General features: G+C 38.5%; 1 protein-coding gene across 1 annotated transcript; it reads left to right on the top strand.

Moving 5' to 3' along the window:
• Positions 1 to 3553: 3553 nt before the first annotated feature.
• Positions 3554 to 6670, top strand: LOC102708629. The gene is made up of 4 exons (XM_015838708.2): positions 3554 to 3647; positions 3764 to 3902; positions 4164 to 4289; positions 5208 to 6670. The coding sequence occupies exons 2-4, from the start codon at positions 3777 to 3779 to the stop codon at positions 6435 to 6437; spliced, it is 1482 nt and encodes a 493-aa protein (XP_015694194.1). The 5' UTR covers positions 3554 to 3647; positions 3764 to 3776; the 3' UTR covers positions 6438 to 6670.
• Positions 6671 to 16273: the final 9603 nt, after the last annotated feature.

Genomic DNA, 16273 nt, shown 5'->3' with positions numbered 1-16273 from the left:
CTCGTATCTACTCTCCTATACATGTCGTTTGTTCTTCTAACCTCTTTTTTCCCCCGATGATGGCGATCGATCGGAATCATGGATGCTGCTGCAGCTGCGGCTCAACTTCACAGGCGATGGATGGCGGCCAAAGGGTGGTGATGGCTCCGAATTCAGATCTGCCCATACAAGTAACTAAACAAAGGGCTACACTAGCTCATCATCTTTTCATCATACTAGCTATAGATCTTGAGTTTTACTCACATCCTTCCTTTTGTACCTCAAGGTATCGGTACCTCGCGGTATCAAATCATCTCTGATCGTTGGATCTAACGGTGCACATCCTACTTAGCTAAATTCAATGGTGAGAAACGATTTGGTATCTCGAGATACAAAAGTAAGGATGAAAGTATAACTCATAGATCTTCTCCCTTCTCCCTCTCTCTGGGTTCTTTCCTTTCTTTTTTGCGCTTTCTCTTCGCTCTCCTCTTTTTCCTATAGTTCATCGTTCATGTATGAGCGAGATTGAGATGCACAAGGATAGATCTGCTTCCTTGACCCCCTACAAATTAACTCCAAGAAGTTGTACATGCATGGTTAAGATGCCTAGCTAATTAGAACAGCTGGGCGCGCATGCAGCGCGCTTGATCACAAGACTGAAGAGATGTTAGGAAGAATTTGGTGTACTTAATTTCATGAGAAGATAGTGGGTTGTCATTTATGCTAGTGGTCTTCGGTCTTTTCACCGTTTTCTCCACCATATAGTTGTCTAGGCAACTAATCTTCGCAAAAGAAACAAAACATGTATTGATTATTTGCATGATTTTCAGAAATAGTGAAGCACACGAGTTAGTTTGTCGACATGCATGAAATATTAACAGGAGCTTGCATATATATGCTCCAAAACTTATTTTGTTTCATTAATTACTTTCATATGCATTGATGAATTTGTATACATGTGAGAGGCTAAACATAACTACTCCCTCCGTTCCAAAATCTAAATATATATTTCTAGAATTTAAATCTTGTACCATGATATAAGAATTTTTGACACCATTTGTTCACAGAATTACTTATCTTATCGATCACTTCATATTCAAAATTATTTCCCTCTCATCCCTATCTAACTTCCCACCCCATCCATTTCTGATCTGTTCTTCTTAACCTTAATACTTACTAAATAACATAGAAATAATTATATTTTAAAACAAAAGGAGCAATTAATAGTTAAGAAATTTTACAATGCTTAATAAAGTACCTAATGTATCAAATTTTAGTGTAAATTTTGATGCCTTCACATACCTAATATTTGGAGGTACGTATACTAGAAAAATCTTATGATACAAAACGGAGTAATATATTTTTAGTCACTGTAATTCGATCTTAATTATTTGATCCTTTTTCTACTCATAGACACTCGTGCACATGCATGTTGTTGAATGTTAACCATTTTTATCAGGCTACTTTTTATCTCTGTTTTACGATGTAAGACTTTATCGCATTTGCTAGATTTATTTGAATGTTAACCTTTTTTATACTGACATCACATTACTAGTCTCTCTATCAGTCTACTCATTGATGAGCACTAGCTACTTTTTCACAAGTACGAGGCTATCTTTAGGTAGTAGGATTATGTTTCATGAAATTTCGTAAATAGCAAATAATACAAGTGTATTTATCAGGCTATCACTGGCAGAGCACTGCATAGCTTTTTTGCGGGATCATCCATGCATTACAAAGATTGTATATCACACAAACATGCATGCCTGAATGATTGTGTTCTCGCTCTAAACTTCCGTGTGCATGTAATAACAGATGCAAGGAGGTGATGCCAATAGGGTGATGAATCAGCCTGCACGGTGGCTTCTGTGGTGGTTCCTGATCGCTGTTTGGGTGATGATTCTGACCAACTGTTTCTTCGTCGATGGAGGCCACAACGACCGTGCTGAATCCGACAACTCGTACGCCATGCTCGCCATATTCATGGGCCTCCTGTGTGCCATCGGCCTCATGTTTCGCTTCCTTAATTAAACGGATCGGAGATGACGCGCGTCGATCGAGTGTCACCTCGATCATCATATCTATCAGCAGTACTTGATCACTTACCTGCAGTATCTACTGTTACAACTTAATTAATTAGTTATCAGTACTGTAATAATCACAGGAATTAATATGTACGCACGCTAGCTAGCTAGCTGCTGAACTAGATAGCGTACCTTAAACCTGCAAAGTTTGTGGCTCAGATATTGGTAATTTGGGCGATCTCTGGCTATCACTATTGACATTAATTTAAGAGCAATTCTACCATCCTTAAGATGTATCAGGATGTACCACTGTTTTCTATGTAAAATTTGGTACCTCTTAGTGCCATAGATACTAGAAGATATTAAATTAGTGCATGATTAGCCATAAGTGCTACAGTAACCCACGTGTGTTAATGATGGATTAATTAGGCTCAAAAAATTCGTTTCGCGGTTTCCAGACGAGCTATGAAATTCTTTTTTGCATTCATGTTCAAAAACTTCTTCTAACGTTTGATCAAATGTTTAACGTGGCCGCAAAGATCATTTACTTTTTATCTGTCGAGGAAATAATATATGCATGCATGGGTATATAGCACTTGATCAGGAAATGATAAATTAATACGGGATTAGTTACAAGGTTAAGAAGGAAATTATACAAAGAAAAATCCAAATAAGTTAATACACATGCACGGCGAGTCAGATCGAGATCCGATGTAGCACGTACTATACCGCACTTCACTCCGACCGTCGACGTCTATCTGTTACATGCTACAGGATATATATATTAATTAATTGTCTTCAGCATATGGAATAGTAAACGCATGCATATACCACCACACTGATGAACATGTGTGAATTAACAAGCAGTTGTATGTGAGAATTTAGAACAAGACATTTTGCAAACTCTAAAACACAGACTTTGGAACGATATATGTAGCTGTGTATATATAAATTTCATAGCTAACAGCACTTTGGCTCCGTTCATTTCTTATATATGGTGGTGAAGACTTTTCCCCGGTATGCAAAGCAAGAAATTATCATTATCATTAGTATATGATTATTTAAGTATTAAATATTAATAATTTTAAAATAGATTTATTAATTTGATTTTAAAATTAATTTTGTAGATTTTTTAAACACACATGCACTGTTTAGTAAATTGAAAAATGTGCCCACATAAAACACAAAAAACCAGTTCAGACGATAAAATTAAAGAACGAATTCATTAATTATCTCTGTTTTATATTATAAGATGTTTATATATATATATATATATAACATATTTATTGAATTAACCTAGATAAGACATATGATGATATGGAATACAGGGGAGTATGATTTACTTCACTTCTACATATCACTGTAATAAGTAATAACTGAAGGTAATAACACCTTCTTGGGGGCTAAGAAACCTCCGGTCGTCGGTCGGAGACGACGCGTGAGACATACGCTACTGCCTTTTGCTAGTATCAGCCCCTCCTCCCCAACTCAATTAATTTCCGCTCATCTTCCTCCTCTTTTCTTTCCAATTCAATCGGTAACAACTCTGGTAGCATCGATCCTTCGATCACCATGAGTTTCAGAAGAAGTTAGCTGCCGATCTAGGAAGAAACAAGCTTAATTAACCGATCGATCGAGTTGGAGGTACGGTGCTAATCCTTACTTTCTGGTCACATGATTGGATGCATCAGCTTTTCTTACTTTCTTTTAGTTGCTTGGTGAAGCTAGCAGGAAGAACTAATGAACTTAATTGCACACAGGAAGAAGAACGCCATGAGGGCTGGCATGGAGAAATCGAAGGTCGTCAAGGGCACTGCTCCTGCTCAAGCTGCGGTAGCCGCCGCCGGAGACGAAGCAAGGGAGCTGCCTCCGGGCCGAGAACATCACCTTCTCCCTGCTGTAAGAACAAAATCCTCCATGTATATACATCAGCTTCTCATCGGTGGAACTCGCTGAAAGTTCTCCTTTCGTTGCATCTTTAGCCCCTAAATCAGTCCAAGTGAAGAAGAATCGATACAATAGCTTGCTAAAATACATTCAGCTCGCTACTCACCTGATTCTGAAGATGTACTAGAAAAGAGATTGGTGATGTTGCTTCGGTGGATCTTCAAAGTTTATATCCAGATATGATGATACATCCTTCATAATATAATCATGCAGCCACTGCAAGATATGGGGGAGATGGACTCACAAGACAAGGTGATACAAGAAAGCAAGCAAGCTTTGCTGAATCAGGAGGGGGATTTAGAAGCAGGAGGAGATCAATCAAACGGCCTGCCAGTTGAGGTAACCAAAAGATCCTTATATTGTTCCATGGATGGTTGATTAATTTCCTTCCCCTTTCAGTTCTCCCTCATTTTCTTCACACGGAGGAAGAGGGTACTCGTTTCCAAGAAAATAAAACAAAGGTTTACTTCACCCCTTTAAGCTTTCAAAAAAGATTAACTAATCTAAAGAAAAACAAAAAAAGAATTCCATTGAATTGTATTTTTATTGATCAATTAGAACTGCCTTCTAGAACGTATAATTGTTTCAAAAGAACCAATATCCACACACTATTGGACCTTTTGAGTAAGACGGAAGAGGATCTTATGAGAATTGACACTTTTCGTATGTAAGATGGAAAACAGATATGGGACACTCTAGAGAAGTATCTCCACATGGATTTACCTAAGAATAAGTTCTAGTTTTAAATCTATTGCAATTTTTTTCCTCTTCCTCTTTTTTTTGAGTTAGAATAAAAAGAAAAAAGAAAACAATTTTGCATCTTTGGGACAATCTATATTTTCGCGAAATGGATCATAATAAAATAGATTATAGGTATCTAGGGAAGATTCACTTGGAAGTAACTATTTCCTAGATACCTGTGCATGGTACTTCACGATTGAATGAATCAAACTGAACAATCCCTAAAAAAGACCTAAAGTTAAGGATTTCTGTTTATTTGTTCGCCTCTTTCCGGCCATGAAAAGAAACAATCTACGTCTTTCCTGTGTGGATGCAAGTAGTACACATATAAGCTCTCTTTTATTTGTATCCAAACACTATTTTATTGCTTCAAAGATTGATCAGTTCATAGAATATATAGCCTTTCTGGATATTGTTAGCATGAAATATCAGTGTAGTTTTTTATGAGGAAAATATTAGTGCGTGCATATACAAATGATTTTGTTAAGTCCTTAATCTGTGCGTTTGATATTGCAGAACCGATCAGCGATGAGCACTGCAAGAAAAGAGAACAAGCGTCTGATGCATCATTACCTGAAACTTGCATTGCTCCTCATCACAATCTCTACGGTCCCTCTGATTGACATTCTATTTCTTCGTGGATCTGCACTCAAACTTCCAGATGGACTGAAATGTGCAGTCTTCTTCGCATTCACGGGCTTTGTCGCTGCCATTTGCCTCTTGTTCAACACCCTGAAGTTGATGACAATCAAGCCAGAGCACATCATCATCCCCATCAACCAACTCAGAGCTTCCATAGTCCTCTTGGCTACCTCTATATCCTCCCTTATTCTGACAAGCATTTCCATCACATGTTCTCTGATTCCTAAAGCCTATTACTTCCTGCCCATTTCATTGCTCCCTTCAATCCTTGCTGGTGTTTTTCACTTCATTTATCGCGGCAAATTTGAAGACAGAGATGTGACGCCTGAAAAGAGTAAAATTCTGAAGAAGGCTCTGAAGAGTGCGACTCAGCTCACCTTATCTCTGGTGACCACATCTTTCTCTGGCTTCATCGGTGATCTCCTTGGAATCTATCACAAGACAGAGAAATTGGGTGACCAGTATTCGTTCGTCAAGGTGTCCATCTTTCTCATGCTCGGTGCAGGCGTCGCTGGAATCTTGGCGTTGCTCCTTTGTAGATTGCTGTCCAAAAATGGAGATCAACCGGCGGCAGACGACGCGTCGGGAATATGGTGGCAGAAGACGATACTAGCCAGCGCAAACATCGTCACGCTCGCGATGCTAGTGCCGGCGCTGCTGTTGATCGCGGCGACAATCCTGCACGGGCTCCTCCTGCCGGCCGTCGTCTTCCCTACTGCTGCCGGAGCTGCCGCGTGGGTGTTCATCGAGTTCTTTACCGCGGCAGGCACCGACGACGACGACGGCGGCCGCACGGAGGAGGACGGGAAGGCCGAGCTGGGCACGATGTACGCCATCTCGGTGGCGGTGGCGTCGGTGTCGTTCGGGGCCATACTCACCGTGTTCGGCGGGCTGCTCGGCGGCACGGTGGGCAAAGGGCATCTGAAGGTTTCCACGTTCTTCCTGGCCTCGGCGTTCGTCTCCGCGGTTAGCCTGGGGGTGGTGGCGTCCACGGCGCCGGCGAGGAAGGCGAGCGTGGCGGTCGCGGCGGCTGTGCTGGCGTGCTGTGGGATGGGCACGCTCGTTCTCGCCGCGCTCGCTCTCTTCTATCAAATCGGCGCATGATGGAGTGCTTCGCCAAGCCAGCTGCCGGCTGCAAGCGTGTGCACCGCATGCATTGCGGTGCGGATACTTGGTCGGCTATTAAGTGGAGAAAACGACGGCACTGTGCACTGAAAGGGCATTCAGATCAGCGGTTACATACCATGATGAGATTTGTTGCAATCCAATAAAAAGTAACAAAAAGTATCTCGTGGTACTAGTACATGGTACCAAATCGTTTTTTGATCGTTGGATCTAACAGTGCACATTCTACTCAGCTAGATCTAATGGTGGAAAACATTTTGATACCTCGAGATACTTTTTATTAGACCGGAGCAAATGTCATAGAAATAAAGTTGGCAAGAGACCTCTAAGTCTCTGACCATTCATTTGGAAATTTTGTACTCCCTCTCCCTTTGTTCATTAGGTCTAACCAAAATAAAATACATCATATATTTTGAAACAGAGGGAGCAGTAAATATGTGACAGACTAGCTAGACTGCCAGTGTGTATATGTGACAGGTCGAATTTAGATATACATATTTTTGGAGTGAAATATCATACATTAACCTATCTTACCTTTTTTTCAAATTCTTTTCTAACATGCAAAAATGAAAGGGTGTTCCCTTAGAGGGATTAGAGCATCCCCAACAGCTCATCTATCTCATCCTCCGTCCTAGAAATAGAGAATAAAGAGTAAAAGTTGAGCTCCAGCAGATCATCTATCTCATCATCTATTTATAGATGTCATATCCATATTAGGAGAGAGAAACTCTCTATTTAGATGTTCTCTCTCCAATCCTCCAAATAGATAGAGAATGTCATATATAGATGATCTGCTGGAGTATAAAGGGATATGAAGGATGAAAGTGTTTTAGATGATTATCTAAATGAAGATATGGATGACCAAATTTAGATGAGTTGTTAGGGATGCTCTAATGAATCCATTTCTTACATATCTGGTACCATATTAATGCTTAGATGTACGTACTAGCTAACTGCATAATCCGCAGACCTTAGACAATGTAAGTACCGTACGTATTACGCATAAGTCTCGACTTAGGTTGTGTTTGTTTAGTAGATGAAAGACCAAAGGTTATATGATATTTTTTAGTTATTTATTAGTATAAATGATGAAATTAATTACTATAAATTAAATATCTACTCTATAAAGGTGAGATAATGAACATAAAACTTTTATAAAAAATATACCGCTTTTAATAGTTAGTAGTGTGTGTATAAAAACCAAGAAATAATCTGGCTCAAAAGATCATCCTTAGTAGCAATCAGCAGCTAGTACGAACCAACACCATACTGTACACGTGCCTATCAAAAATCTTCAATTGTAGATGCAATCTTTACTTTACCCGGCTGCTTGTGTTTAATTTATCGGCCAGCACCGTCATTATATTGGATGGTCAAAATGGTGCTGCGCGCTCACCAAACATATATATGCATTTTTGCTCGCAATTAATAATTAAGTATGTGATGTGAACAGCTGCTAGGGTTTGACAAAAGAAAGTTAACAACCGGTCACGAATCTACTGTATATACTATATAGAAAATAAATAATTACACTTCATACAACCAGCTAATGATATTAATTTGAGGCGCTGCTGTCAATGTCAGAGTTTATTTGCCTGCCGTATATTGCCAAAAGCATATAGTACTAGAATCCTACGTACGTAGAACCTTATCTGATCCTGATCTGCTCAAGTTCAGACTTTGCATCATCGATGAGGAAATCAACGTCAACGGAGACCCTGACTGATCAGGAATTGATACTAAATATCCGTGATCGATTATATATATATCTGGACCTCTGGCCTCTGGGGGATAATTTCGATCACCAACTATATAATTAATTGATTGACGAGCATATTGTACTGTAATCGATGCATTTCCATTTCATCCTAATCATATCACATCGATGTCACGCCTAGGCCTGATCTGTGAAAGCTTCTACTTAATTAATCCAGTAGTAGTAGTGTAGTAACTGTCAAGACAGATCATATCTCGTTTGGTCTTCATCGGTACCGTTCCTGTTTCCTGTCCTTGACCGATGGTAGTAATTACTCTATTTGTTCCAACATACTCTTTTTGTTTTTTAATGGATGCTTTTGACTTTTGAATGTATGTTTAAGGTTTTATTTTATTCAAAAAATTTATATAATTATTGATTATTTTGTTATGATTTGATTTATTACTAAAGTAACTTTTAAGTATGATTATTTTATGTACTACTTGGATAAAAGTTTTGAATCGACGAAAAGCCAAACATAAATTTAAAAGTCAATTGCGTCAGTAAATTAAAAATCAGAGAGAGTAAGTGATTATTTTGATCAAATTTTATACTGTTTTAGGATTTAGAAGAAAAGAAAACAACAAAACAAAAGGCAACATGCATAATTATTACACCTATGGGCCGGTGAGTAAAGTTAGCACATATTTTCATCACTGTATATAAAAAGATAAACAAATAAAGACATAAAGGTTATTTGACTTGAATACTTATCTAAAATTGACTTATATTTTGAGACGTTGATCGACAGATCGAGTAGGTCATTGTCGGAAAATAGTTTTTAGCACACGGGTATACATACACCCGTGTGCTTGCATGCTATCTAAATAGTCATTAAAAAATATAAAAAAATTGACAAGATAGATTAATATGAGTTATATCACTTCACAAACATGCATATTTAAATTCAACTTCTACAGGTTGTAGCAAAAAAAAACAAACGTACGCATATTCATAATTGTTTTTGTTATTTTTGCTACAACTTGTAGAAGTTAAATTTAAACTTACATGTTGGTGGAGTGATATAACTCATATCAAACTATCTTATCAATTTTTTTCATATTTTTTGATAACTATTTAGATAACATGCACACAGATGTATACTTCTTCCGGTCACTGTCAAAGGAACCTTCCCAGAAACCCTGAACAGCTTCCCGCGAAAACCACTTAATTGTACAGTATAATAATAGGGTAAGCCGTGAACAGTGTGTGTATTCGCTTCTGAACCTTTGTGCGAACCTTCCTCGCAACTCTGTTAATGTATTATCCTACACCACAAAATGCATTATAAGCGTCATTATTCGCTTCTGCTGTCGTGTAATTAAGCGCAAAGAGAGCTAGAGCTAGAGCGCGAGCGCTAGACTCAGCAGACGAGTTCACGACGGCGACCGCGGCCGGCCGGAGCTGAAGCTGGAGATGGGAGGCCGAAGGGACGAGATGATCAGCAGCAGCGTCGTGGCCGCGGGCAGCAACGGGAAGGCCCCTGCCCCGCCTCCGCCGCCGCGTCACCATGAGGCTGTCGGCGGCCACCGTCGCGGGCAGAGGAGGAGGCGGCGGCCGCGGCGCGTCCGCGTGGCGATCGGGCTGATGCTAACCGCGGCCGGGTACCTTGTTTTCTCCGAAGCTTTCACCGCGCCGGCGGCGGCGCCCCCTTCGCCGGGGTGGTTTTTCATGGCGTTTGTGCTGTGGATCTCGGGGCTAATCATGTTATATGTTTCCAACATGAACTGACGCGAGCCGGCCGCCGCCGGCGAGCAGTTATCATGGCTTGATCACGCATGGCTGGAGAGGAAGGTGAAGCTGTATATACATCATATCGCCGGTTAATTAGCCTCGACAGGGGCGAATTTGGTATGAGGCGGCGGGGGCTCGAGACCTTGATACCCTTGTTAAAGCCATTAGAGCTCTCACAAAGTCTTTCCTAAAATTTATGGCAAACATCGATAGAAAGGGGTCGAAACTCTATCTGATTGTTCAGACCCCCTAATATCATTGGCCGGATCCGTCACCCAGTCTCGATGTTTTTCACGTAGTCGTCTCGATCTCAATCTCTTGTTTCTACTTAGTGCTACTTAGTGATCTTTAGGTGGAGTAGATTCTAAATTGGCATGAGAATATGAATATCCCTTATCTATTACATGTTGCTTAAATAGTTATAAAGAATTTATAAAAATAGATTATATGAAATATATCACTTCATAAACATACAAGTTTAAATTATAAAATTTACACTTTATACCAAAAATGATAGATTAAACTCAGAATAGTAAATAGTCATATTTTTTATAATTCGTTGAAGTTATATTTGAACTTGTACGTATGTGAAGCGATATATTTCATATAAATCTATCTTTTAATTAAAAAAATAAAACTATTTAGATAAGATGTAATAGATGAGAGCATATCCACTTATGAGTTTAGAATTGTTTTCCATCCCTAGGGTTTCTATTGTACATCATTCACAAGAGTTCATTTTTTTTTTTGGGTAGAGTTTGCATATAAATGTGCAGTACATCCGCATGCAAATTACCAAAATTTGTCAAAATTATATTAGCCGCGAGAGATCGATACACGTATGTTGTATCAGTGTGTATATGTACCTAATTGTAATGCGCGCAAAGGGGTTTGTTAATGTATCATCTTAACATTTTATGTTCTTTATGTAATTATCTTCACTTCTTATTAACTTCAATTTTTATTTTTATTTTATTTTTTGGAAAGGATCAGGCATTCAGGCCAGGGGGAGTTTCCCCACCTGAATTGGCATTGAAAATAAACACACGGTTTGATACAACTCATCACCGAATAGTGTTAAACTGGAAAAAATAATGAAGAGGAAGAAGAAAAGAAGAGAGAAAGGATGAAGAAGTAGAAGCATGTAATTAATCTAAACAAACTATAATTATAAGCATATAAACTGAAGCTAGTTTGCCTTTTTCTTCTTTTAGACAGCGTAAGCACTAAGCAGTCTAAGCTAGTAGTAACAATTTTAACGACGGGTGATATAACTAAGCACTTGGAAATGCATGCTTGGAACCTCCACTGCAGGGGTAGAATCAGAACTAGCTTGAAATTATGGGAAACATCATATAATTTCCAAAAATAGTTAAAAAGATTTACTTTATTTTTTCGGGTTCTGTCACTGCTCCACCGCACACGAACGACTACAGCAAACCTTGCCACAAAATAACACGTCAGCACGTAGAGCGCGTGACACATCCCTCGTGGAAAAAACTAGCGCACGTGCTCTAGCAAGAAAACTACAGTACGTAGTGGAGTACATTCGGGTACACAGTAAGGTATATATCCTGCTGCTGTAAGTTTCTCTGCAACTGAAGAGATCAGGTTCCGCTACGAACAGTTCTTGTCTCTCGTTCCAAAAATATATAATTGTTCTTAGGGCCTTTTAGAAAAAAAAGAAAGATAAAAGTATTTCAAATTTAAAAATTAAACACTAAAATAACTAAATAATATTTTTTACCCAACTTTAATATTTTCTAAATAATCTGAAATTGTCTATACTTCAAAAGCGAGATAGCAGTAAAAACGTACATGTAACTCAAAAACATAACAGGCCGACCTAACTTGACCGTGTCGGAGCCCAGTACTGAAATAGGCCCGTGCTCGTGGCTTGGACAGCCCTGGTTGCAAATGTAAGCCCATTAATTAATTAATCCCACTTTCTTGGGCTGACTCGGCCTGGTATTATGCTCATGTAAACTAGGCCCACTTTACGTATATATACTGGTTCATAAGATTGCAATTTAAACAAAATCAATTCTACAGTCATCTAAACAAGTGTTTTGTAGTGGGCCGGCAGCCTGGTACGTACTGCCATTTAAGGCCTATCTTGGAAGGCTTGAATTTTATTGGTCTAAATAAATCTACAAATGGGCTGGTATTTTTCAGTTCATTTTTTGGGTGTAAATCTACAAATGAGACTTAGAAAAAGAACTTTATCTATTTAGGTGAACTATATCCAACCACAAATAACCCATGGGCTGACCCACGCCTATCTCTAGACGCGCAGTTGGTGCACCAAGCCAAACTAAACTGTGGCGGCTCTTGTAGATGCAGTTGGTGCGCTGAGCTAAAACTAATGGGCCACCTGCTCTATTTTAAAATATAAGTATTTTTACTTGTTTCCAAAATACATCTTATGATGTATAGCTTGACCATTTCGGAAATAGAAAGTTTGAGCACAGCTACCTCAAGAGTTTCTTTCAAGCCTTTTTTCCCCCAATATACCTGAATGCCTCAAGACCTTAACTAGTGACAACTGATCCCTGTTAGCTACTAACAACAACTGCTGCAGATCCTTGGAAGATCTCTACCTATATATTTTCCAGCACCGGCTGATTAGAAGAGGTACACTTTAGCGGATATACTTTTCTTTTTATTGCTCAGAGGTTTGTATTTTGAAAAGATAGAACAGTCGATTAAACCGGAGGCCTCAAATTTCGAGGTATAAACCATAAAAAGGAGCTAGCATCAACAACATAAGAGCATGATAGATCGATAAGTTAAATCAACCAAGAAGAAAATGTGTCCCAAACCTGCTTGCTGTCGACCAACATCGATCTTCTCCTAATCTCTTGAAACTATTGCTATGTATCGATGGCAAATACATGAAGGATGATGAACTACGGAAGCTGAAAGAACAAACACATGCAGAGATCAAATTAAGAGCATCAGTCTGAAATTTCAAGCAGACCAGAAAAGAAAATGATGGGATTGATCGACTTGCCTGGCAACCTTGAAGCAGAAAGATGGAGTGAGCGAGCTCGAGCAAGCTGGATGGAGCTGCAAGGCAATGCTGCTTGGTTCTCAGCTCATGGATTTGCTATCGTTTAACCATGAGTCCAAGATCTAGAGTTTTTGTATGTTAGCAGCACTGCCAAGTCAAGTCAACTAATGGAACAAGTCGCCGGAAAAAAAAAACACTAAACTACACATAATGGAGGACGACTAGACAAGTTAAGATCAACCTAGCTCAATATGCCTGTCGGTACATACTCTGCCTGGCAGCGTGACGTCGTTAATTTTTTGATATATATTTGATTATTTATTTTAATTAAAAAGTTTATATAAATATTAATTATTTGTTATGGTTAATTTATTAGTAAAGGAACATTAACCATGACTTATAATTTTATATATTTATACAAAAGTTTTAAGTAAGACTAATGATATCCAAAATTCAACAACATTAAATGAAAAAACCATGAGGAGTGTGTTCGTTGTCCAGTTGTTGTCCACCCCCAATGGTAGTACTATAGTACACAACAAATGTGGACTTGGTCAGTCAATCTGTTTTGTCCACAGAAAATTTTATACTATCTTCGTCTTATAATAATCTTATTTTTCGTTTTTTCGTGTCCAACGTTTGACCATTCGTCTTATTTGAAAAATTTATATAAAAATTTAAAAAATTAGTCACGTATAAAGTACTATTCATATTTTATCATGTAGTAACAATAAAAATAAGGTTATTATGGAACGGAGGTACTAGATCCAAACTCGGTTCAGTGGATTTTGATTATCTCGCGGCAAAAACAGAACCTTGTCCAAACCGCTTTTGAGCTGTGACAGCGGTAACGTACTCCTCTCCCACCACTGCCAAAACCGCAGCGGTATAGCATATTTCGCTATGGTGCGCTATCGGATATACCACACTAACTATCCTGAATTCAAATAAAATTTTAAAATAATTTAAATTTTTAAATAAGTTTAATTTGGTTTTGGAGTATTCAACCGTGCTTTTCGTTTCTAACACTGGAGTGTGTTAACGGTGCACACACGGTTTTGAGAAACCCTAACTCCTATATGTATTGGACGTACACGAGCAAGAAAATCGTACAACCAAATTAACTTATACTTTTTCATTGTGAAACAGGACAAATACAGTCGTGTGCCCTCGTCTCTACAAACATATGTATGCACACACTACCCGTATCAGCATGTCCCTGTTGGCAATATCATCGTATTAACAATTCACCATTGGTGTATATTTTGGCCATAAGGCCCAAGGCCCGATGGCCCGACCGAAGGCACGGCGTTAGGGTCTGGCCCAAGCACAGCATAGCATGGCCGGTGTTTGGCCCGTGCCGGTCCAGCCTGATGGTTGGGCCACACCGTCAGCACACTAGGTCGACCCCACACCCAGTTCAACTAAAAACTATTTAGGAACTTAAAATAGACTTAATTTATTTATATAAGATCTAGCTAAAAAAAGAATATGTAGAACATACTTATTCTAGCCATATATAACGTGATCCAAAGAAAAGGAGGGGGGACAAATAGACTTTTCAATAACACAAAGAAGTTAAGGATGCAATATAGACTTATTTACCAAATAAACACGGTGGGTCATCGTGCCTTTAGGCTGGCCCGACATAGCCCAAGTGGTATTATGACGTGGTCGGGCCTTCGATGCCGCTTGTGGGCCAGCACGGCCTAAACCGGCGTGTTGATTGGGCTGTGCCGATTGAACGAATTTCGTGGGCCCAATCGTGCTTGGGCCGTGCTAGGCCAGGTGACCCATTTGACCATCTATACATAGGTATGTCGTTATGGATGAGTACGACATATCATTGAAAGGATAAATATTTGTAAATACGAGCACATGTATTAAATATAGGATTTGAACCAGGATAGACCGATTTTACCACAAGAAACCAGTTAACCTACGCCCACTTTGCAAACTGGCGTTTGCACGTGAGTATCAAACTGCCTTTAATTTTTGTCTGATTTTCAGTTTGCGAGTTTCCTGTTATACTTTAATGAAACCACAGTTTTCTATTTTAATTCTTCTTAGTAACTACGACAACAAAATACTAGTACTCCCTATTCCAAACATTTTTAGTCTACAACCTATTATCACGTAATTAAAGACCGTAGCATTTTACTGTAGCGCAATAAAAGGCTCCTCAAGGTATAGTCTATACAACCTATTACGACGTAAAAAAAGTTTGTTAACTGGTTGAGACTTGAATATCATCAGTTAAAAACTATTCCCTCCGTCTTGACGTCGTTGATTTTTTTATACACGTTTATATCTTATTTAATAAATTACATAATTATTATTTATTTTATATCATTTCATTTATTGTTAAATATACTTTTATGAATATATATATATATATATATAACTTTACATATTTTATAAAAAAATAAGTAAGATGAATAGTCGTGTATAGGAAAAATTAAAAGCGTTAGACGGAGTGAATGTGTTATTTGTCTACTGAACATGATTGATGACGCTTGTTTTCTAGTGTGGACAAATTACCTAACTCAAATATGCACGTACTGCAGCGACGGTTTTTACAGATGTGTGTTTTGATTAAACTAATTATGAAGGGTCTATATGGCAAGCTAGCAGAAATGTGTCTCTATTTTCCCGTTTCTACTTATGTTTATAAATCAAAATTTAAATTTTAGCTTTAAATTTAAAGTTGATTTTAGGATTTCCTTACTAAAGTTTATTTTTTTAGCATTGATTTTTAGATAGCTAAGAATACGTATATAAAAGTTTTATTCATAAATTATTTTTTATTTGTAAATATGTCGTAGCGATCTAAAAGCTAAGCCATATTTCTTGAGCGCTAATTGTTAGGCTACGCGAATATTTTAGGGTTCTGAAGGAGACTCAAGTTTAAGAAATATGAGTGGAATACAAACTATGCTACTATTGATCAGATTTTTTTAACATGTACATAAAACTCAAAAGAGTGATTAGATAAATTGTCACGTTTATTTACAAGACTACATCTTATCGACTCTAGTATTATCTTGTTTCATATTATGGCTGAACAATTCTACAGCTAACTAGCTTGGGAATTTCATCCAAGAGATAACAAAATACACATCAAATTCAACACCCCAACCAGCTGAGATATCAACAAAAAACCCCAAAAACCCCATTTTGCCGGTACAAAACCAACGCAAGTCCGAGGCTCCACACTGGCCGTGGGATCTCGAGGTGGACGGCTGAGATCGCTCTAGGCCCCGTGAGTCTTACGACGCAAGGAAACGCCGATGCGAGGAAGGCTATCTCGTC

This window comes from Oryza brachyantha, chromosome 6 (assembly GCF_000231095.2).
Source record: "Oryza brachyantha chromosome 6, ObraRS2, whole genome shotgun sequence".
Classification (NCBI taxonomy): Eukaryota; Viridiplantae; Streptophyta; class Magnoliopsida; order Poales; family Poaceae; genus Oryza; species Oryza brachyantha.
This window is presented reverse-complemented; position numbering and strand designations above follow the sequence as displayed.